Source organism: Vipera ursinii (genome assembly GCF_947247035.1).
Source record: "Vipera ursinii genome assembly, chromosome: 1".
In the NCBI taxonomy this organism is placed as follows: Eukaryota; Metazoa; Chordata; class Lepidosauria; order Squamata; family Viperidae; genus Vipera; species Vipera ursinii.
The window spans coordinates 228,307,843-228,330,139 of NC_139512.1; the positions used below are offsets into that span (position 1 = coordinate 228,307,843).

Genomic DNA, 22,297 nt, shown 5'->3' on the forward strand with positions numbered 1-22,297 from the left:
GCTGGAGACCACTGCCTTGCAGTCATCTCATGAGGAGCAACTGTCTGGAAGACTTATGGGCTATCTCAGGTTCTCTCCTTGTCCGGAAAGGAATTACAAAAAAACAGTCATGGGCTTTGGCTTTCCTTTTAGGGAAGATGTCTTCAGTTTGCCATTTCTTCCCTGGAAGTCCCAACTTGTATCAATATTTACTGTAGATAGCTGAAATTGATACTCATCTGAGAACAAGTCCATCAAAATGAGTAGGACTTACTTCTCAGAAGTTACATACAGGGCTGTTTTAGTATTGCTCTCTAGTTTCAGGAACAGAGATATGAGCTCACTATTTATGTGCTATTTGGGAAAAACCCAAAAGATTTAGAGCAAGGACCAGAAACATTTTGGGGTGAAGGTGTACATTCTCTTGGGAGGTCTGTGTCCAAGACCACATGCTAGTATAGGCAGTGCCAAGTTAGAAGTCCCTGGAAGCATCTTTGCCTCTCTTTTATTATTCCATTCATTTGTTTTCCTCTTTCCACCACTGGACATACAGTATGGTTCACTTGGCAAGTGTACTTTTGTTTCAGAGTCATAAGGAAATTAAACTTTGAACTAAGGGTTTTTTTCCACTTCTCATGCTTCTGATGTTCGGGCAAACTGAAGACTCCCATCCATAAAAAAAAAAAAATCTGAGGCCCTTGTGCATTTAAGCTGTGCCTTGCTGAAAACACATCCAACTGTTCTGCATGATTCTTCCAAATCTTGATGCTCTCTGTCTGCTGAGTGCTTATTAACAGATCCAATTAATTTCCAATATATAGTCAAGTGAGAGGACAAGATGGAGGTCATTGGAATCTGTATATTCCCAGACCTGGAACTGGTGTACAACCTGTTCTAAAACAGTATCCATTTGAAGGATGTGAAGTGGAGCTTGTGGGTCCAGTGTTGTTCTCAGCTGATAGCAGTTGAAAAAGTGTCTGCTCAGCTCAGGATCATCAGGAGGTGCCAGCTGCATCCTTTTCTGAGCAGGTAAGAATTGTCTGTAAGTGATAAAACAAAACCAGGCTGTTAAAGAACACGGTGGTGGCTGAACAACATCAAAGCTGACACCAGCCAGTTCATAGAAAAAAATAGTGCAAGATCAGAAGACATGGAGAGACCTGGCCATAGAATTGCCAAGAGTCAAACTTGAATGAATGGATAACAACATCATCATCATCATCATCATGAATTGGTCATAGTGATTCGTGCCTTCATCACATATTCCTCGTATTCCTTTAAGAAGACTGTCCCTGAAAACTGGAAATTGCAGGTCTTCAAAAGGGGGCACTTTGATTTTTATCAAACTGGCTCCTCGTCATGGCAGCCTTGTAATCAGTTCCTTTACTTCTTCTTCTACTGCCCAGGAAGGAAGGTTGCTGGATATTCAGAGCAGAGCTTTTCCAGAAACAACAGCACCCCAATTCTGCCACGTCTTTCCAAAGGAAAAAAAAGTCTGGCTTCCCCTTTGTACTGTTATTGATCAGAAGGGAAGGCAATCTGGTACCATGGTGATTCCAGAACTGTCTGAATGCTCTGTCACAGAGGTCCCCAACCTTTTGGCACCAAGGACTGGCTCTGTGGAGAGAGATTCTTCCACGGACCAGAGGGGGAGTGGTTTTGTGTGCTGCCTGCATCCAGCGGATGAGGCTTCACTTGCTTATGTGGCCTGGTTGCTGGTATGCCCCAACCTGCGGCTGTAGGTTGGGGACCCCTGCTCTATCATTCCTTTTCTGGCTTCATTCCAAGCTTAGTTCAGGGCTTACTATGGGTTGTGAGAACTCAGGACTCATGATCAGCTTAAACTGTTTAGGCTTGCATAGACAAAGGTTCAGCACTGTCGAAATTTACTCCATGCTTAGCCTGCATTAGCCCATCCACAATGTTTGAGAAGCCTTGAAATATTAAAAGGAAATGCAGGTAGTGTTTGACTTACAACAGTTCATTTAGCGGCCATTCAAAGTTACAACGGTAGTGAAAAAAAATGTCTTATGACCGTTTTTCACACTTAGAACCACTGCAGCATCCCCCTGGTCACATGATCAAAATTCATACACTTGGCAGTTGTCTCATATTTACGATGGTTGCAGTGTCCCAGGTTCATGTAATCCTCTTTGCGATCTTCTAACAATCAAATTCAATGGGGAAGCCAGATTCACTTAACAACCATGTTACCAACTTAACAACTGTACATCTGTGGAAAGAAAGGTCATTAAATGGGACAAAATTCGCTTAACAACTGTCTCGCTTAGCAATAGAAATGTTGGGTTCAATTGTGGTCATAATTTGAGGACTACCTATAGTATATTTATTTTTGATCCAATCTTAACCTGAATAAAATAAATCATTAATTTTATTCCGGGAAGGAAGGGAAGGCTTTGCACAAATTTATTTGTCATTTCAAGGGATCAAGAATGGGGCACATTTAACAAGGCCCACAAGACCAGGGTCAAAACTGTCAAGATGGTGGTTGTAAGTACATGATAGGAGCTTCTCCTCTTTGCACAAGCAGGTGATTGCAACACATACAAAAGGGATGTTAGGGATCTTGACTTTTTTGACACATAACCTCCTCTCCACAGACATGCTCAAGTCACTGCCTTATTTGAGTAAAATTATTTTGCTCTTGCTTCCCTTAGTTTTATGATCAAGCTTAACTGCTCTGATTATATAATTTCTAATTTTTAATTACCTTCAGCATTTGATAATTTATCAAACATTTATAAACTTAAATTTTATAGATTTGTAATTCATAACAAATGGAATAAACATTTAACAGTATTCAGAATGATCAGTTTCCAGCTACATCTAGTTGGGGGAAAAATTCTCAGCGTTACCATGACACTATGTCACTTTAAGCAGAGCAAAATAAACAAATGACAAAGAAGATGCTTATGAATGCTTTTTTTCAATTGTTAGTTAGGTATTTGAAGCTTAAGGATTTCAGAAGCCACCTTATTATTCATCGAAGTGGAACAAAGGTACTTCCTAAAGATTTTCTGAAAGGATTGGTTTTCTCTTTCCCCAACTTCCCTCTCAAAATTGTTCAAACATAATTGCTGGTGGTTAATTTTGAAATGAAGAAGACCCAAGATATGAATCAGAACTTTCCCACATCTGTGGTTTTCAGTCTGTCTTTTTAAAAGAACATTTTTCGGAAAAATAGCTGTGTAACAATAAGAAGCAATCATTTTGTATCTTGAGCTCTAAATATTTTCAATATTCATTTATGGAGGGAAGACAGGAATCTTGTAAGCAGCATTGGACAGAACCCCTTAATTATTTATTTGGTATTATGAAAAGGAATTAGTGATTTTTTTCTTCTTCAAAGCATTTATCCTCTCATACATTGGCTTGCAAATTGATAGTATAATACAGAATCTGCCAAACAAGAGTCTGCTGATAAAGGGAACTCTGAGGCCAAAGAGCGGAGCTTTGACATATGCAGGACAAGTGTTATAAAATATGCGTGCATCTACACGGGGTTACAGGTCACTGGAATCCTGGAAAGTTTGGTTCTATTGTTGGCCAGAGTGAGATGATAACTTAGGATATTGGGTGGCATGGAAGCAGTATTATCAACATTATCCCAAAAGTGCTTTTTCAAAAAGCAACTGGATTTTCTTTGTTTTTCTTAAAGACATTTCAGTTCTCATCCAAGAAGCTTATTCAGTTCTTAAGAAGCTTCTTTGGTGAAAAGCAAAAACAACTTCAAGAAAAAAAGTCTACTTGCTTTTTGAAAAAGCGTCTTTGGGACAACCATGGCCAGGATGACTGAGAATCTCCATAGACATTTATCAACAACATCATGACCATCAGGCTCTGTTTAGCGGTCAGGCTCTCTATTCCAAATAATAATAATAATAATAATAATAATAATAATAATAATAATAATAATAATAATAATAATAATAATAATAAGAAGAAGAAGAAGAAGAAGAAGAAGAAGAAGAAGAAGAAGAAGAAGAAGAAGAAGAAGAAGAAGAAGAAGTTGGAAGGGACCTTGGAGGTCATCTAGTCCAACCCCCTGCTCAGGCAGGAAACCCTATACCATTTCAGACAAATGGCTGTCCAGTCTCTTCTTAAAAACTTCCAGTGTTGGAGCATTCACCACTTCTGGAGGCAGGTTGTTCTACTGGTTAATTGTTCTAACTGTCAGGAAGTTTCTCCTTAGTTCTAGGTTGCTTCTCTCCTTGACTAGTTTCCATCCATTGCTTCTTGTCCTGCTTTCAGGTGCTTTGGAGAATAGCTTGACTCCCTCTTCTTTGTGGCAGCCCCTGAGATATTGGAACACTGCTATCATGTCACCCCTCACCCTTCTCTTCGTTAAACTACACATACCCAATTCCAGCAACCATTCCCTTAGGCATAGTTTAGCCCTTGTCCCTGAGATCCCTAAGCGCTCTTAAAGTGAGATGCGGGATGCTGTCCCATCACTGGTTGTAAAATAAAGGCCACTCTTAGTCTAGACCCACTTCTGCTGTGGAAATAGTATGGGATGCTATCATGTCCTTTGCCTTAGGCCTTAAATCCTATATAGTGCTTGAAGAAGTCTCTAAATTAGTGTTTAAAGCCAACCTCAGTGACTTTAAAATGTGTGAGCTTCGACTTCAACTGCCAGAATTGCTTAACCAACACTTTCTAGGCATTACAGCCTACTTCCTTGAGTTGCAGTCAGCCTGACTAACAGTAAGGGACTATAGGAACTGCTAGTCCAGGGGTCAGCAACCTGAAACAGTGAAAGAGCCATTCGGAACTGGTTCCCTCACAAAAGGATAAACTGGGAGCCGCAAAAAATGTGTGCGCATGCACATACATGCGCACATGCGCAGAACAGGGTTTGGCTGAAGAGTGGAGCCAAGGCAAGATATGCACCTACCCTGCACATTTGAATTGATTGGTTGAATTTTTTTAGTTCCACTTTTTTTTTTTTGGACTACACATAGCAGAAGACTGGGAGCCGCAGGAGATGGCTGAAAGAGCCACATGCGGCTCTGGAGCCGCGGGATGCAGACCTGTGTGCTAGTCTAAAACTCCCAGTGACCGACCCAGATGGGCTCATGCAACATTATCCTGGAACACTCATATTTGCCTTCATTCATGATAAGAACTCTGTGCCAAACTATCTCAAAGCACCTGGATCAAAGAAGGCATTTCTAAAGTGAGAGTCCAGATTTCAAAACTATAAGATCTACATTGTAGCAGATCCTCTTTAAGTAAGATTTTAATCCATAAAATGTTAGCTCAGGAGATTAATTCACTTACATCCTGTACCGCTTTAGCCATACACTAGAATGTCTCATATTAGTACAACTCTATCACTGAAGTAAGGATCAGAGAATCTAATAGACTGTTTAAGAAGAGGGTTTTTTTGTTGTTGCTGCTGATAAGAAAACAGAAAAATAGAACACATTGCTTTCCTCCATAAAACGTTTAATATCCTACCAATAGATCCCAATCTACTAAAACCCTTTCCAAATTAGATTCCAGGAATCCTGTCGGCTATATGGAACATCTGCATCAAACTTCACACTGTAGCTGCCTTATCTTGGCTCCAGCAAAGTAACCAACAAAACATAGTAAAATAGCTTGTTAAGAAATAACTTTCTTGAACCAAATTTCAGAGCTGTTGCTTTGCAGAACAATCCCATCTGGTGTGGTGGCTGCAAGGAGTCTGGGTCTTTAAGATAAAAAGGATTCCTAGGATATGCATTTTGAACGGTGGGATATAAAAGCTTTCCTGACTTCTGAGTGATTCAAAAAATAAGTAATGCAATAAATGCTTTCAAGTTAAGAGTAGAAAGAGTAGAAGAGTAGAAGAAATAAATATAATAAGGTATAGATTATCTTCATTTTTTAGATGCAGTCTTGATCATATCCTCTTACTTATTGCTTAGATCAGATTATTTGTTTTGATGTATCTCACCTAAAGGTAAAGGTAAAGTTTCCCCCGCACATGCGTGCTAGTCGTTTCCGACTCTAGGGGCAGGTGCTCATCTCCGTTTCAAAGCTGAAGAGCCAGCGCTTGTCCAAGGACATCTCTGTGGTCATGTGGCCAGCATGACTAGACTCCAAAGGCGCACGGAACACTGTTACCTTCCCACTGTAGTGGTCCCTATTTTTCTACTTGCATTTTTACGTGCTTTCGAACTGCTAGGTTGGCAGAAGCTGGGACGAGTCACAGGCACTCACTCTGTTATGCGGCACTCAGGATTCGACCCGCCAAACTGCCAACCTTCTAATCAACAAGCTCAGCGTCCTAACCCACTGAGCCACCACATCCCTTTTGTATCTCACCTAGTATGGGATATTTCATACAGATACTAGTAAAGTGATTGCACAGCCAGGGACAACCAGAATATGACCTCAGCCACCTGGATTTACTTTTTCAGAGATGCAAATGGGATCTAGCAGCTGGTTTCAAACAGGACTTGAATTCTGGCAATAAGAGGGAGCTTAACCTTCTCTTTGCCACAGTGCTGATCAAGATGGACTCGTATTTAATTCCAGGTAGCTTTGTTGTAAATTAAAAATAGGTTTCCTTCAGGTTATAATATACCGGTATATATATTAATTTGAAAGGCCTCTCTTGAACAGGAATCTTATCCATATTCTAATATAGGCATGTATGCAACCAATGACATGGAAGGTGAATGCAAATCTCCAGCCTCTCTTTTATTGTTGCCAGAGGCCCTAAGAATTCTTCCTCTAAACCTACTTCCAAACTACTAAGTTATATACTACTAACTACATAGGCACCAATATATTTTACTTTTTTTTTTAAAAAGTATAAGCTTCCAATAGGCATATTATGCCTACAGTACTTTAATAGAGTAGAATAATAGAATGACAGAGTTGGAAGGGACCTTGGAGGTCTTCTAGTCCAGACATGTCAAATGTGCGACGTCACGTGATGTCTTGCAACGTATCAGGAGATTTTTGCCATTGCTGGCAATGGGGTGGGCATGGCTTCCGGATGATGTGTCCACCTTGGGGGCCAGCAGTTTGACACCCCTGTTCTAGTCCAACACCCTATTCAAGCAGGTGTCCCTGTATCATTTCAGACAAATGGCTGTCCTATCTCTTCAAGTGATGAAGCACCCACTTGACTAATCACCATTCAAAATATTCCCAAAGAAAAATCCAATTTTCTGAGGCGACTTTGAGTTACAGCTGCTTTCCACCCCACCCTTTTTTTGATAATAATACATGTGTTTTATTATAATAATACATGTGTTTCCAAACGTACAAAAAGCATTGCCTACCATCAGTCTAAAAGATGAGGCATTCCTGAAACATAGTTCCTTACATAAAATGAAGAATCCTGCCTATTTAAAACTTTAAAAAAAATGTTATCAATTTGTATTTTAATCTAACTAGGCTGGTATCCCATGCCTGCTACCCTTTATTCTGGAACCAGCTTCACCCGATGACTTGTGCCATTGCAAGTGTGTTTGATACTGAGGGGAAAAGACGGCCCACAAAGCCGTGTCCAAATCAGTTTGAAACATCAAACCGCATTTATCAGTGTGGCTCTCCCTACCGAATCTCTTCAAAGGTAAGTGCTGAGCGTGAATATATTTCAACTCCTGCAATTTACTTTTGTTACTTCGAAGGCTGACAGTTTCTTGGTTATACAGTATATTTGCATGTGCAGGGGTTTCTTTCTAAAAGAAAGATTCATCACTGGGTAAGGATATCGAATTGAAACCCTTTCTCTAAGGAGAATGTAGTAAAATCAGGGTGCAGCCAGATCAAACTGTTTGCTATAATTAATAAATGCCATGTACCCTTTTCTCTAAATAAGGTGTTCAATTCAAAAACATAAACATGAGGGGAAATAGATGTAAAAAATAAGTGTGCCATTTTGTTTTTTGTTCCCCAATTCTAGGAGGCCGATATAATGAAAGAAATCAAAGAAAATGGTCCCGTGCAAGGTAAAGAAAAACTCGATTTAAAATTAATTACTAAGCTTGACATGCATAAAAGCAAACTCTTACCACAGACAATTCTTGAGAATATTAGTTGTCTCTGTGTTAATTGTTTTAGAATAACAAAAATAACCCTCATTCTTCCTAAGATTCAATATATGCTACTATATGGCTCAGCTTCAATTTGCCTGGTATATACTTTAGAATTAGATGATTTATTACAATCCTAAACCAAGATGTTATACAACAAAACAGCAAAGCTTGATTTATGGTGTACTTCTCCATATGTCCCTTCAGAAGCTGGTCTAGTCCATGGTTCAGTGAAATTGATTGTTCACAACTATATCACTCCAAAACAATGAGCATGGATTTATGATGTCCAGGTCTATATTTATGGGTATTAAATGAGGGGGGAAAGCGTCAATACCTTTATACTGCATAGGAGTGGGCAGCTCCAGCTCAATTTGTGCTGGAAACAAACAATCAGCACAAGAGAGAATGTCCATTTTTGCCTCTTCTATTGGTCAGCTGAAGAAAGCACTGACTGGTTCTTGATGTCTTTAGCAATCCGAGACCCACAAGAGTTAACAAAAGATGTCAGGCAGGTTGGCTTCAAATAGCACTGGAGGACTAGTGGGATAAAAATGGTGATTTATTGCATCAAATGACAGCTAAGAAATCCTATTTGGTTTTGAACCGGGCACGAGAAAACCCACCAGTTTTCTCAGAGTTTAGTTTAGTTTAGTTTAGTTTTATTTGATTTCTATACCGCCCTTCTCCCTAGGGACTCAGGGCGGTTCACAGGGCATATATAAATAACGATACAAAAGTTAAAAGGAAATTAAACCAGTGCCCAGTTAAAAAACAACAATAATAAAGTACTAAAAAACACCAATTTAAAAACCCATATTCCCCCATCAGGCCAGACCAGCTAATTCAAATAAGTGGGTCTTCAGCCCGCGGCGGAAGGATCGGAGGTCTGATGCCATCCGGAGCTCAACCGGCAGTTGGTTCCATAGCGCCGGAGCGCCCACAGAGGCGGCCCTCCCCCTGGGGGCCACCAGTCGACATTCCCTGACCGGAGGCACCCTGAGGAGGCCCTCTCTATGGGCACGTACTGGGCGGAGGGAAGTTGACGCCGGCAGCAGGAATTTTAGGAATTTTAAATTCTGAAGCTGAGGGACAGACATAGAAGGATGCCACCTTAGTTTGGTGAACAAACTAAGGATGGGAGGGAGAAATCAGTCTTAGAACTACTGAAGTCATTTCATGCTAGGGATCCTCAGAAAAGGAGCTTTTCTTTTTAACTAATCCCCAAGGAGACTTCATTTGGAGCATCATGGACACTTCTGACTACTGCATCTTTAGGTGGTTATTAGAGGCTTGGAGAAAAGGAGCAAAAGTGCATCCAAAATTACTGGGGTGGAAAGGCTGCTTTACAAAGAAACGTTAGGGCAGCTGAGGCTCTTTAACTTGGATGAAGTTGAGTCAGAGGTTGAGCGATGGAGGCATATAACATCATTCATGGCAAACACAAGTGGAGAAAGGGGCATCCATAACAATTATGCTCAAGCAATGACATCTGTGCATGTGTCATCCTGCAAATGCCAAATGTGTACTTGCGTCACAATGTCTGATGTGTGCCTGTATGATCAGATTCCTAGATGAGGGGGCAATCTTAGAAATCTACTAAATATAGATTTTGCATGTAGCTGTTGCCGTCTCCTTGCCCTCCCACAGACACCTGTGCAAATATTTTGCTCCCTCTCACACATTTAAGTCCTTCAAATGAAGGAAGATTCAGAAACAACAAAGAGGGTTTTTTTTCACATAGTCCACAGTTAAACTCTGGAATTCCCTATCAGTGAAGGACAGATAATGGCAGCCAAGTTGGATGATCGTAAAATGGGCCTGGAAGAGTTCTTGAAGGATGAGGCAATTTATGATGTCTAACATTAATGACAGTCAGGGGTGTCAAACTGCCGGCCTGCGGGCCAGATGTATCATGCAGAAGCTGCGCCCACCCCATTGCCGGCAATGGCAAAACCGTCCTGATACGTTGCGTCATGCTTCACATGACATCGCGGGTTTGACAGGATTATAGGCAGCATGCCTTAAATACTGACTGATGGGAAGGGAACTAGGTATGTTTACCTTAATGAAGAGAAGGCTCAGGGGAGACATGATAGCCATTTTCCAATACCTGAAGGGCTATCACATGGAAGGGGGCATCCATTTATTCTCCAAAGCACCTGAGGGGAGGATAGGAAGCAGTGGGTGGAAGCTCCTCAGAGAGAGATCCAATCTGAAAATAAGGAGGAATTTCCTGACAGTAACAACAATCAGTGGAACAGCTTGCCTCCCAGAGTTGTGGGTCCTTCATCACTGGACTTTTTCAAGAAAAGATTAGACAACCACTTGTCCAGGATGATTTAAGGACTCCTGCCTTTTGAGCAGGCAGTTGGACTAGAAGACCCCCGAGGTTCCTTCCAGTCCTATGATTCTATGATATGATTCTACTACAAGCGACAGAGATAATAACTGTGCAGTCTAGGCACACAGGAGCTTTTTCAATGCATTCAGCTGATGGCTGAATGACATACAATACAGGACTAGGTAGACCAATGGCCTGGTTTAACAGATCCTCTCTTACATCCTAATGATTCTGAACAGGAATCTGAACATGAAAGAAATGAAGAGATTCTAGCACGAGAGGTTCGAGGAAAGGGTAAAGAAGAAGAGATTGTAGGTGTGAGAGGGATTAGATGAGAGAGAGGCAGATGTTTCCGAAAGGGATGCAGCAAAAAGCAAGATGTAAAAATAAGATGAAGTAAAAGAAGGAGCACTGCATCTTGACTCAATAGGAACTAAGGAAGAAAATAAAGGAAAAGAAACAGACAATCTGTTTTCTCAAAACGATTGAATGATGCTTTATTAGCTATCTGAAAACAGTGCAGGTTCTCCTTTCCTTGCATGCATGCATCAGGCTGTGGTTTACAACAAGGATCCACAGAGAGCAGCGCTGCAACGATGTCAAGTTTATGACACCTATGTTGTGTCATCATCATGCAAAGATGCAACTTACCCTACTTGTGCCATGATGTCTGATGGAACTACATAAACCACATCATTTGTGTGACATCAGATGGACATAGCATCCTTTCCCTTCTTTCCACAACAGATGCTTATCACGTAGCCTTTTAGCTACCAGTCAGAATAGGAGTCTCACTGGTTTCTGTGTGTTTTAAGTGAAACCTCAAATCAAGGGAAACGGTGGGTTCGTGTTCCTGCATAAAATATTTAAATTTGGGAAAAACAGGCAGGAGTACACCAGGGACACTGACTGTAGATTTTCGACTAATACTGAGGTCTCCTGTGAATTATTTGTTTATCTTTAAGGCTTTTAGTCTTAAGACGAATGTGAAATAATTTCCATATATTAAAATGATGTTTTTGTAATCAACACTAATTAAAATTAAGATTACAGCTAATCTATGTTGCCTTTTTCCATTCACTGCTACCCTTCAGCCATCATGAAAGTATATGATGATTTCTTCCTTTACAAGAGTGGGATTTATAGGCATACTATTCGAGAACCACAGCATGAGCACCAGGAGAGACTCCATTCTGTCAAATTAGTTGGGTAAGCTGAATCCATAGCTGTTTTTCCTTCTTTTTATGATACAGGTAGTCCATGACTTACAACCTTTCGTTTAGTGACTGTTCGAAGTTGCAATGGCACTAACAAATGTGATTTATGACCATTTTTCACACTTAGAATTGTTGCAGCATTCCCATGGTCATGTGATCAGAATTGGCAGCTGGCATGTATTTATGACAACTGCAGTGTCCTGGGGTCATATATCACATTTTGTGACCTTCTGACAAGCAAAGTCAATGGGGAAGTCAGATTCACTTAACAACTGTGTTACTAACTTAACAATTGCAGTGATTCACTTAACAGTGAAAACCAGTTAACAACTGTCTCGCTTAGCAACCGAAATTCTGGTCATAAGTCAAGGACTACTTGTATATAACAGGCAGACAATGGACTTTGCACAGGAACATGGAACATTTCCTTTTGGAGTTGTTCCTGTGGCATGAACTTTGACCTGAGTCTGAGTGTGCCTTTCTGGCTTTCTGATGGTGGTGGGTTAATCCTATTATGTCCCAAAGGTCATATCATGCTTCCCTGGGGCTGTGGCTGATGACTATGTCCTGTGTTGGATTTGTTTTTGGTGTGAGGGAATGTTGATTCTATGGATCTTTGTCTTTCTAATCCCATCAGATCTAAGCTTCCAGGTGTCAGTCTTTCTGAAAGGATTATGATATCTGCATTTCTACAGAGCTGGTTTCTCTGTGGGGGAGGGAGATTTGGGACTATTAAGAAAAACTGGGCATACTTTTCTGCCTTTTTAAGATCCTTTGAAGAAATATAATATTCTCCCCTTTTTAATATTTCCTTTTCTGGGGGAGCTGACTTCCCACACTCTCTTGTCTCTACCTGAAAGTGGTGGTGGTGAATCTAGATCAGAGAATATTCATCTAAACAGGCTCAATGATGGTGAATCATTCTGAATCATGCTGATTCCAAACACATGAGACAGACGTGAAACAACACTTTTAAAGCTGGGGACTAGGGGTTATGTTGCTAACTATCTGGTCAGCGATAAACTTCAGCCAACATATAAGTATAAAATAGAATATTGATTAGTCTTATGAGCTTATCAATAAAATTTTAAAAATGAAATGCATGAGAATGTCATGATGTTATCCCTCAGAATATGTATGAGGTTTGTCTGCAAACTAGTTAACCTCATCTGTGCTAGTGCTTTAACCAGAAATGCAAAACACTTGAGAAGAGACCTATTTCAACTGGAATGCTGGCCTTCTCGTATCGTGACTGCATGAGAAGGAGGGGCCCAGTAAGAAGAGTCAGAAGCCTTGAAATGAATTTCATCCTGGAGATGACAAACCAAAGTGACAGACTTGTTCAAAGCCCCACTAGATGGTGACTGAAAGACTAGTCCCTACTGTTTTTTTGACAAGATTTTGGAAGTGGTTTGCCTTGTCTCATTCCTAGGGCTGAAAGAGAATGACCAACCCAAGGTCAACCAACTGGCTTTGTGCCCATGCTGGGACTAGAACTCCCATTCTCCCAAGCATAAGAAAAGTGATTTAGTTTTACCTCTCACAGAGCTAATTATGCTGGAGTGCTTCCTACAGCTCAGCACAAATAAAATAATTTGAAAGTGAAGCAACACTACTATCCTTCAGAAGCAAAGCCAAATGAGCCTTGGTGGAGCAGTGGGCTAATGCCTCCTTAAGTAACACCAGCTGCCTGCAATTAGTGCAGGTTCGCATCCCACCAGGCTCAAGGTTGACTCAGCCTTCCATCCTTCCGAGGTAGGTAAAATGAGGACCCAGATGGTTGGGGGCAATAAGCTGACTTTGTAATAATGCCGCTTGTGTGTGTGTGTGTGAAAGCCCTAACAAGCAGGCATATACATAGAATGAAGGCTACTGCTAACCTTGTAAGCTGAGTCTTCGGAGAAGGGCGGGATATAAATGTAATAAAAATAAAAAAAAATTTAAAAAAAATCTCTTAATCTGAACATTTATTCAGAGTAATATCTTCAGCAAAATCCAATGACACTGATTTTGAAAACAGGTTATTTATTGATGGATTTAATTTGGGAATTTATATACCCATCCAAACTCAAACAATGAGTGATGCACAACAAAAACAAATATTAATAAAGTAAAAAATAAAAATTGTACAACATTAAAAATACAGTATATTTTTAATATAGAAAATAGAAAACCAAACAAGACAATTAAAATAACTACAGTAAAAGGAGTTTCTAATACTAGGAGTGGGGGGGAGAGGGAGAGAGAGAGAGAGAGAGAGAGAGAGAGGAGAGAGAGAGGGAGGGAGGGAGAGAGAGAGAGAGAGTTTGCAGAGTCAGAGAAGATAACTAGCTCAGAAACATTTTTGCCATGCTTTAAATATACATTTTCTTTTCTTTTTTCTTCCACTCATAGCTCTCTTCTGAGCACCCAAGAAAGGATATGGGTTAATTGGAAATTTTCTCTGCTCTAACTTCAAAATTGGATTTTGAGCATTCTGTTTTAGGGTTTAATTCAATGCTAAATGTGGAACACTCTAACTTGTATCAGTTTAATCAGGAAATATTTCTTTTATCTCATTTGTTCACTTTATATCTTCTATTTTATTTTACATTAGACTTGGAGGCAACTCCTACAGGAGATGGGCTTGGCTTTTGAAAATGAAATCATCATCTTTCTTTTCATCCAGACTTTCTCCTTAACATTCCTTCCTTCCTGTTCTCAAACTTGAACAAGTGAGAGGGTGATCTGCCATGGATCCTCTTTCCTGAGAGATGAAACTATAATTGCTCTTCATCTATTCTCAGGTCACAGCCAGGCAATGTGTCTTCCAAATGTGCAGCGAGGTGCTAGTGACGGATTAGTTACTTTCTTGGCTAGCGCAAAAAAATATATACAGTGGAAAGAATATGTGGAGGCAGAACTCATTGATTTATTCTTGTGTGAAAGAAAAATAAAGATAAGCCTGATTTTAAAAAAAAACAACACATTGTGATGATATGAAATCCGAGTCCATCTATAAAGAAGAGCCCATACTCTTTTATCTTTCTTGATGGAGAAAGAGTGAGTTAGGTGAGTAGCTGTGCAGAAAAGGCTGGAGTCAGAAGAGATACAGATAGTCCTCAACTTACAACCCACAAATTGCTGTTTTTAACAACAAGACAGTTGCTAAGTGAATTTCGCTCCATTTTGCATTTTACATCCTTGCTTGCCACAGTTGCTAAGTGAATTGCTGCAGTTGTTAACTCAGTAACAACCTTGATGTCCCTCTGTTGTTAAGTATAATTATGTTACAAATCCATTAGGTACTCACATTACCTGCCTAAAATATGTTGCTTTTGGCTTGCTGATCATTTCCTCAAAGCTTTCAGTTGGTCCAGGACTTTCTGGTTTGTTCTTCTTGCAGCCCATGATACTCCAATTTACCACCCTGTGTTTTTGAATATAATTTTATCAAGCATTTTAATTATAGTAGTAAAAGCTAATTCAAATCTAGAAAGAAATAGAACAAAGAAGAAAAGGTGAAGAAAAAGAGAAAAAGAAAAGAAAGAATAGAGAAAATGAAAATATATGAAGTCATTTCTAACCTTCATCACAAGAAGTATAAACTAATTTAAGAACTTGTCACCTCTTATAAGTTTAAACAGATATCTCTTTGTTCCATATCTTATCCTTTATCTATAAGCAATATATTGGTTGTGTGTTTTTTTCAATCCTGGTGCCAGCAAAAAGTCCATAAAGGTTTGCCAGAACTTTGCAAAATCAAATAAGCCAGCCATATATTCCTTCCTTTTGGTCTTAATTTTCAATTCAGTCAAATACTGTCATAGAATTTGATCTCTCTTCAATTCTTCTTTATCCCACTGCACAGATTTCTTCAAAGCTTTAACAAGCATCTTTTGTAGAACCAATGGGGGAAAAAAACATTTCCCAGACCATTCCCTTGGTTTAGAATTTGTATTTCCCTTTTAATTTTTAAAACTTATCCAGAGAGTTTTCCAAGGAACTTGTCCCCTCAACAGTTACTTGGTCTGTGCAGTAATCCTTGACTCTGCTTTTGCATAGGCAGCTTCCGGTTGCTGTACACATTCTCCGGGCATCCTCTGATTAATCAGGATACTTTAATATTTATATTTTCTGTACAGGTGTCCCCGGGTTATAATAGTTTGTTTAGTGAGCGTTCAAAGTTAAAACGGCACTGAAAACCATGTGACAACACTGCTAACATCAGATGTTCTTGCTTTGACAAGAGATGAAAATGAAGCCATTTTCTCTATGCTTTTAGAATTAGTTGGTGCTGGGAGCAGGGATTGCAATGAGAGTTCAGTTAGCCATAATAATAATAACTCTTCCGTGAGAATCCAAGGACAAACTGGGTCCAGAGCTGATAATGTTTTGGCAGCTTGAGAGCTGGGGAGAAAGCCCATGCTTCAAGCTAATTGAGGAATGTGATTTATGACTGTTTATTGGGGGTGGGAATTGTATTTTGTTACTTTGTATCCAGGGGAGGGGAATTTAGTTTTTGGGTTCAACTATGTAGTGCCAATACTTTGTTTCCAGAATAAAAGATTCTTTAAGGAAAATAATGCCTCGAAGTTGGCAATTGGTTCATATTTATGATGGTTGCAGTGTCCCGGGTCATGTGATCAGCTTTTGTGACCTTTTGACAAGCAAAATCAATGGGGAAGGCAGATTCACTTAACAACCATGTTATTAACTTAACAACTGCAGTGATTCACTTAAGAACTGTGGAAAGAAAGGTTGTAAAATGGGACAAAATTCACTTAACAAATGTCTCGCTTAGCAACAGAAATTTTGGGTTCAATCATGGTCATAATTCGAGAGCTACCTGTATTGCTTTCTATAAAAAGCTGTTATTGCAGAAACTTGCTACTCTGAAATTTAAGGACAAATCCATAGACATTACTGACAAATGTCACATCAACTTCAGTTGGGGATGCCAAAACAATATTCAAATTTCCAGAAGTTGATATTATAATTTATAATTTATATGAGGTAGTGAAACATTATGGTATTTACTTTTTATCACTTTGTTCTGTACTATTTTATTCTTAATCTTAGGACTTGAGATTCTTCTAATGGATACAGAAAAAAAATGGAAAATGGTACTGGTGTAGAAGTAATTGTTCTCTTTAATGATTTTCAGAAGAAAGAGAACTCTATGGATCATTAAAATATCATTTAAATTTTATACACATATTTAAAAACATTTTCAATGCATTTATTCAGTTTTTCACTGTGGGGCTTTTAAAAATGCAAGAATGTTTCATCCCTCGTGTAAGGAGGAGATATCAATAGCAAAGTTAGTGTCCTCTACCTTCTGTAGCAGTTCAAATGCTAATAGACATTACCCATGTGGCAAAGGGTTTTGTGGCCTGAAGCAAGGCAGAAATTTCACTTCATATCCCGTGTTATACACAGATAAGACAAACAAGTAATTGAAAGACATGAGTACACAAACATACAATATATTACAAAATTAGAGATAGCTCATAATACATATTCTGTCATCTCTGGTCTGCCTGAGATAAAGCAAAAGTGGTCATTCCTTTATTTGAGTTACACAAAGAATTACCTAAGTTATTCTGCTATCTGAAGTGGGAACCTCCAGAGATACTGTACTTCTCTTCTTGTACAAAAAGTACAATGTGGATAATATTAAATAACTCCCAAAAGGCTGCCTTTTCTGCTGTTTAAGACAGCCACTGCCTTATTATCAGACACAAGCAACCACAAGCACTCGTGAATAGTTCTCACGCAGAAGCTTTATTATTAGTCACCTATGTTACAAGAATCTCACCTGGCTGACTATATTCTCTTGGTCAGATTAGGCTTCAAGGATTCTGGGGGTCTGGCTAGTGCTGCTTTCTGCAGTGCAAGGACTCTACCCTCCGGCCCCACCCTCCAATGTAGCCGAAGATTCCACCCCACTTTTTCTTCCTTATAAATTGGACAGTTTTTGTGTGTAAGAGCCACAACACACCTTCTTTTGAAATAGCCTGTTCTTTCCTCTGGTAGAAAATGGTTCTAGCAGTTTGGAGATGCCGCCATTCTAGTCTACCATGAAGTAAGACTACTGGAGGCCATAAATCCCCATCCCATCCTGTTGTGAAACTGTCTGTCTCTTTATATGTCTGTCTGTCTGGTGGGAATGTTGAGAATGGAGTTAATGAGGGAGAAGAGGTAGCTGCCAAGAGCGGGTTTGTAGGACACTCTTCAAACAGGAGGCTTTATTTATTCTGTTGGATATCGCACATTCCTATTTTCTATTTCAAATTCTATGTCATTTTTGCATTTTCCTACATGAGACATGACTATAGAAAGGGAAATATATTTTTATTTTATCAAGCTCTTGGTTTATTGAGTTTATTGACCCTATACCATTCCAGACAAATGGCTTTCTTAAAAGCCTCCAGAGATGAAGCACCCACAACCCCTGAAGGCAACTCTTCCACTGTTTAATTGTTCTCACTGTCAGAACCTCCTTACTTCTAGGTTGCTTCTCTCCTTGATTAATTTCCATCCATTAATTCTTGTCTTATCTTTTGATGCTTTGGGGAATAGATTGGCCCCCTCTTCTTTGTGGCAGCTCCTCAAACATGGGAACACTGCTATCATGTCCCCCACTAATCCTTCTTTTCACTAGACTAGACTTATCCAATAGGACATCCTGTCACATGTCCTGTTCTGCCTCTGGAATTAGTCCTTGGAGTAGATTGTCTGTTTTAAAAAAATAGTATCCTTATGATCTGGCCTGTGTCTCCTTTTTAATAATAAGATAAAATATTAGTTACTAAGTTTTGTAATGAATTAGCTTCAGCAAAAAACCAAGTGCTCTATGATTTATTTTGTTGTTGTGCTTTATTGTTGGTAATTCTAGCTGGATGGATGCAGTTGTGGCATTGACTGAGAATACAAATAAGGCAAAGGTTATGCATTCTGATTTCTGTGCAGATAGAGCAAGATGAAAAAAGCCATTGGAAACCATGGCTGCACTCACACAGAGCAGAAATCCTTCCAGCCTAATAAATCAAATGAAATTACTTGCACTGCCCACATAGTACAAGGTCACCTATTTACTGAAGAAGTGAAGTATGAAGTGTTATTTGCCCATAAACTGAACACCTGGAAACAAATGCTTTATAACATGCTGTTCAATAATGAGCATATTCTAAAATGAAAAGCAAGTAATCGGAAAAAGAGAATCACTATGTGCTCGCAGAATGATGGCAACATACTCACTCTTGGGAACATAATAAGAAGGAAATTTGAATAGCGAGATTAAAGATGCCTCCAAGATGTCCAGGGGAAAAATATGTATTACTAATGCTTTTTCTTTGGATAGGTGGGGTACACTAGAAGATGCAGAAGGACAATGGCAAAAATATTGGGTAAGTGCTTAGAAACAGAGGACTAATCTAGAAAAACGATATTTTTGCTTGTTTGCTTTTGGAATCAATAGAAAAGGTGTTTGTAATTAACAAGCACAATTTTCAGCAAAACATACACACACAAAGCTACTTTGTAGTGAGGACACAGTCATGTAAATACCATTTTGATTTAACTTCAATGGTCTGTTTATATTTTATTTATTTACAGTATATTTGTAATTTGAGTAATTTGTATTGAGCTTGCAGTGCATACCAAATCTGGGGGGCAAAATGCCATGTTAGTTCTTTTTTTTCTCACTAGATAATAATAATCATCATCATTGTTCAATGACTGCAGTTCAATTAAATAAGTGAAAAGTCCACAGAATGTATTGTACATCCCATCCCAATTTATAGCTCAAAATACCTATCACACTCAGCTCTGCATTTTTAATTATTCTAAATCAGCTATGGAAGACAGATGGAGAGAAGCTATTTAAGCTTCCCCTTTATTCATTTTCTGGTCAAAATACTCCTTGTACATTTTTCTTTTTACCCCCGCAGGAAAGGTTGAGGGTCAAAAAAGCATCAAGAACTCTGATTCTGAACTTTTTTAAAAAATAATAATAATCCAGAATTAAGTGCTCACTTTTTTTGTGCCCTGATTCATGTGGGCCTCTCTATCCTGTCTTAATAGCACTGTTAGGATAAAAGCTAAGTATCAGGGTCAATAAGCACCAGATTTTTTTTCAACAGTTGTTGCTCAAACTCTTTATTCTAAAAGTTGAATCAGATTACGTATCCTGAAAAACAGCACATGTGTCAACCCTAATCCATGCTATTGCCTTGCTTGGTTGCTCATAAGCTTTTTAAAAATAACTTTTTAAAAGTTATTTATAATTTTTATGCCTTAACACAGAGTGGGAGGGGGAGGGGAGGAACAAGCACAAGAAAAAAAATGGAGAGGTGACTCTAAAACTTTAAAACAAGATATCACAAACTGATCAGAGTTGTGTCAAATAGCAGCTCACCTCTGTTATTCTGTTAACCTCTTCAGGCGAGGTTCACTTTAGGGATATAATTTTAGTAGTCTCTGGTTAGAGTTTGCCATTTAATCACCTCCAAGGTTCTCTAACCAGTATTATGCTGCTTGGGGAAGTCTGGGAGTTGAGGTCTACAGGTCTTAAATTTGCCAAGTTTGCCTAGAGCAGTTTTCCCCCCCAAAATTGGCATCTTTAAGATGTGTGGTCTTCAGCTCCCAGAATTCCCCAACCAGAAAGCAGTTGCCTAGTTCGAAAAACATTGCCATGGAGCTATCTTGCAGCATTTCCTTTTGCACCATCTTAGCTCTAAAGGAAACAGGGTATAACATGGGACATGTTGTGGCCACCCCAGATCAGCACACAGACTGTATGAAAGTGCACCCTTGGGAGAAGGATGTGTCTTAAAAACACCTTTTCTAGCCTCATAAGGTCTAGAAAGTGTCACAGGATGAAGTCTATTTTTATTAGGATTTCAGTTGAGGAGGGAAAGTTTAAAGTAAACTGTCTCTTCACTCCCTGTTTACTGCAACACAAATGAAGATAATCCTACTTGGCATTTTTAAATAGGCCCTTCTAATTGCTAATTATTCATTAGCCTGAGATATAGTTTTATTAGGTCTTCAAGTAACTCTTTAGAAGAAATATTTGGAAGTGACAATCTATCTAACTGGATGAGGACAAGGCAGTAAATATCACAGCTCCTCTTTTGCTTTCTTTCTTTTTCTCCTTTATCACAATTTGACTTTATTTGCTATAATAAAATATCTTCTCTTCTCCACTCCTAGATTGCTGCAAATTCCTGGGGAATTTCCTGGGGAGAAAACGGTTATTTCAGAATTTTACGAGGACAAAATGAATGTGATATTGAAAAACTGATCATAGCTACCAAATGTCACCTTTAAAAGATTTTCATTATGGCCACTATTTTGTTCTACATATATTTTATACAAATGGAATATATAGCCTCTAACCTCAATATGTGCATACTTATATTTGTTATTTTCTCTTCACTAAATATTCTGCATTTCTATGTCAGATGTTAAGACTGTGGGTGAACATTTAGCTGTGAATCCAGCATGGTGAAAAATATTACCTGTTTTAATTTCACTTCTACTGGTATTTAGATGACCTAATTCATAACTGGAACAGTCCAAATGCAGTAAATGAGGAATGAGAACAATTGGGCAGGTCTCTTTCTTTTTTTCTGAACTGTGATCAATCTCAGTCTTGTGAGATTGTATATTTTTAACCACTAGGATCCCTGAGAGAAGTGTGTGTGTGTGTGTGTGTGTGTGTGTGTGTGTGTGTGTGATCAGAACTGGCTTGCTTCAAAAAGTAGAGCTGGACATCATTATTTAACTATATTTATATGCATATGGCTTTGTATCTCATCTGACTGTGTCTTTCAAAGGAATTAAGAAAGAGAGTCCTATTGATAGCTAAGTGTAATCATGACTGACTGTTTCATTACTGTATTTTCCAGCGTATAAGACGACTGGGCGTATAAGATGACCCCCCAACTTTTGAGATGATTTTCAAGATTTTTCGTCTTATACGCCGGAAAATCAGTGAGCCCGGGAAGGCACGCCCTCCCCTCTCACTGTGGAGGAAGCAGGGCAGGCTGGCGTCTGGCAGGAGCTGGCAGGGCAGTCCTGCGCACGCGCGGGCTCCCCGGCTGTTAAGGAGCACTCCTTAGCAGCTGGGGAGTGCGCGGGTGTGCAGGACTGCCCTGCCGGCTCCCGCCCGACGCTCTTCCCTCTTGAGGCAGCATCCCCGAGGACTCCTTAGGAGCTGGGGAGCGATGCTGCCTCAAGAGGGAAGAGCATCGGGTGGGAGCCGGCAGGGCAGTCCTGCACACGCGCGCACTCCCCGGCTGCTAAGGAGTGCTCCTTAACAGCCAGGGAGCGCGCACGTGCGCAGGACTGCCCTGCCGGCTCCCGCCAGACGCCAGCCTGCCCTGCTTCCTCCACAGTGAGAGGGGAGGGCGTGCCTTCCCGGGCTCGCTGATTTTCCAGCGTATAAGACGACTGGGCGTATAAGACGACCCCCCAACTTTTGAGATGATTTTCATGGGTTAAAAAGTCGTCTTATACGCCGGAAAATACGGTACTACCTCTGGTTGCTAGAGTACAGCAGTGCAGGAATACTTTCGTGCCTTTTTTCTTTTCCCCCCAGAAATATTTTTTATTAACTGTAGAAAGCAGGGGAGGGCAACCATGGCCTCTTTATCATCAGTGGACTTCAACTCCCAGAATTCCTGAGCTGGTTCAGGAATTCTGGAAGT

The 22,297-nt window shown here is 39.7% G+C and overlaps 1 protein-coding gene across 1 annotated transcript in view; it reads left to right on the forward strand.

Moving 5' to 3' along the window:
- Window positions 1–20,915, forward strand: part of TINAG (tubulointerstitial nephritis antigen) — a gene marked incomplete at both ends in the record, with an annotated part of 37,628 nt that extends 16,713 nt beyond the window's left edge. The window contains 5 exons of the mRNA XM_083349634.1: window positions 7,399–7,576; window positions 7,910–7,955; window positions 11,478–11,592; window positions 18,946–18,991; window positions 20,799–20,915. Of these exons, the coding sequence (XP_083205760.1) occupies window positions 7,399–7,576; window positions 7,910–7,955; window positions 11,478–11,592; window positions 18,946–18,991; window positions 20,799–20,915 (502 nt within the window). The remainder of the gene's footprint in view (window positions 1–7,398; window positions 7,577–7,909; window positions 7,956–11,477; window positions 11,593–18,945; window positions 18,992–20,798) is intronic.
- Between the last annotated feature and the right edge of the window lie 1,382 nt (window positions 20,916–22,297).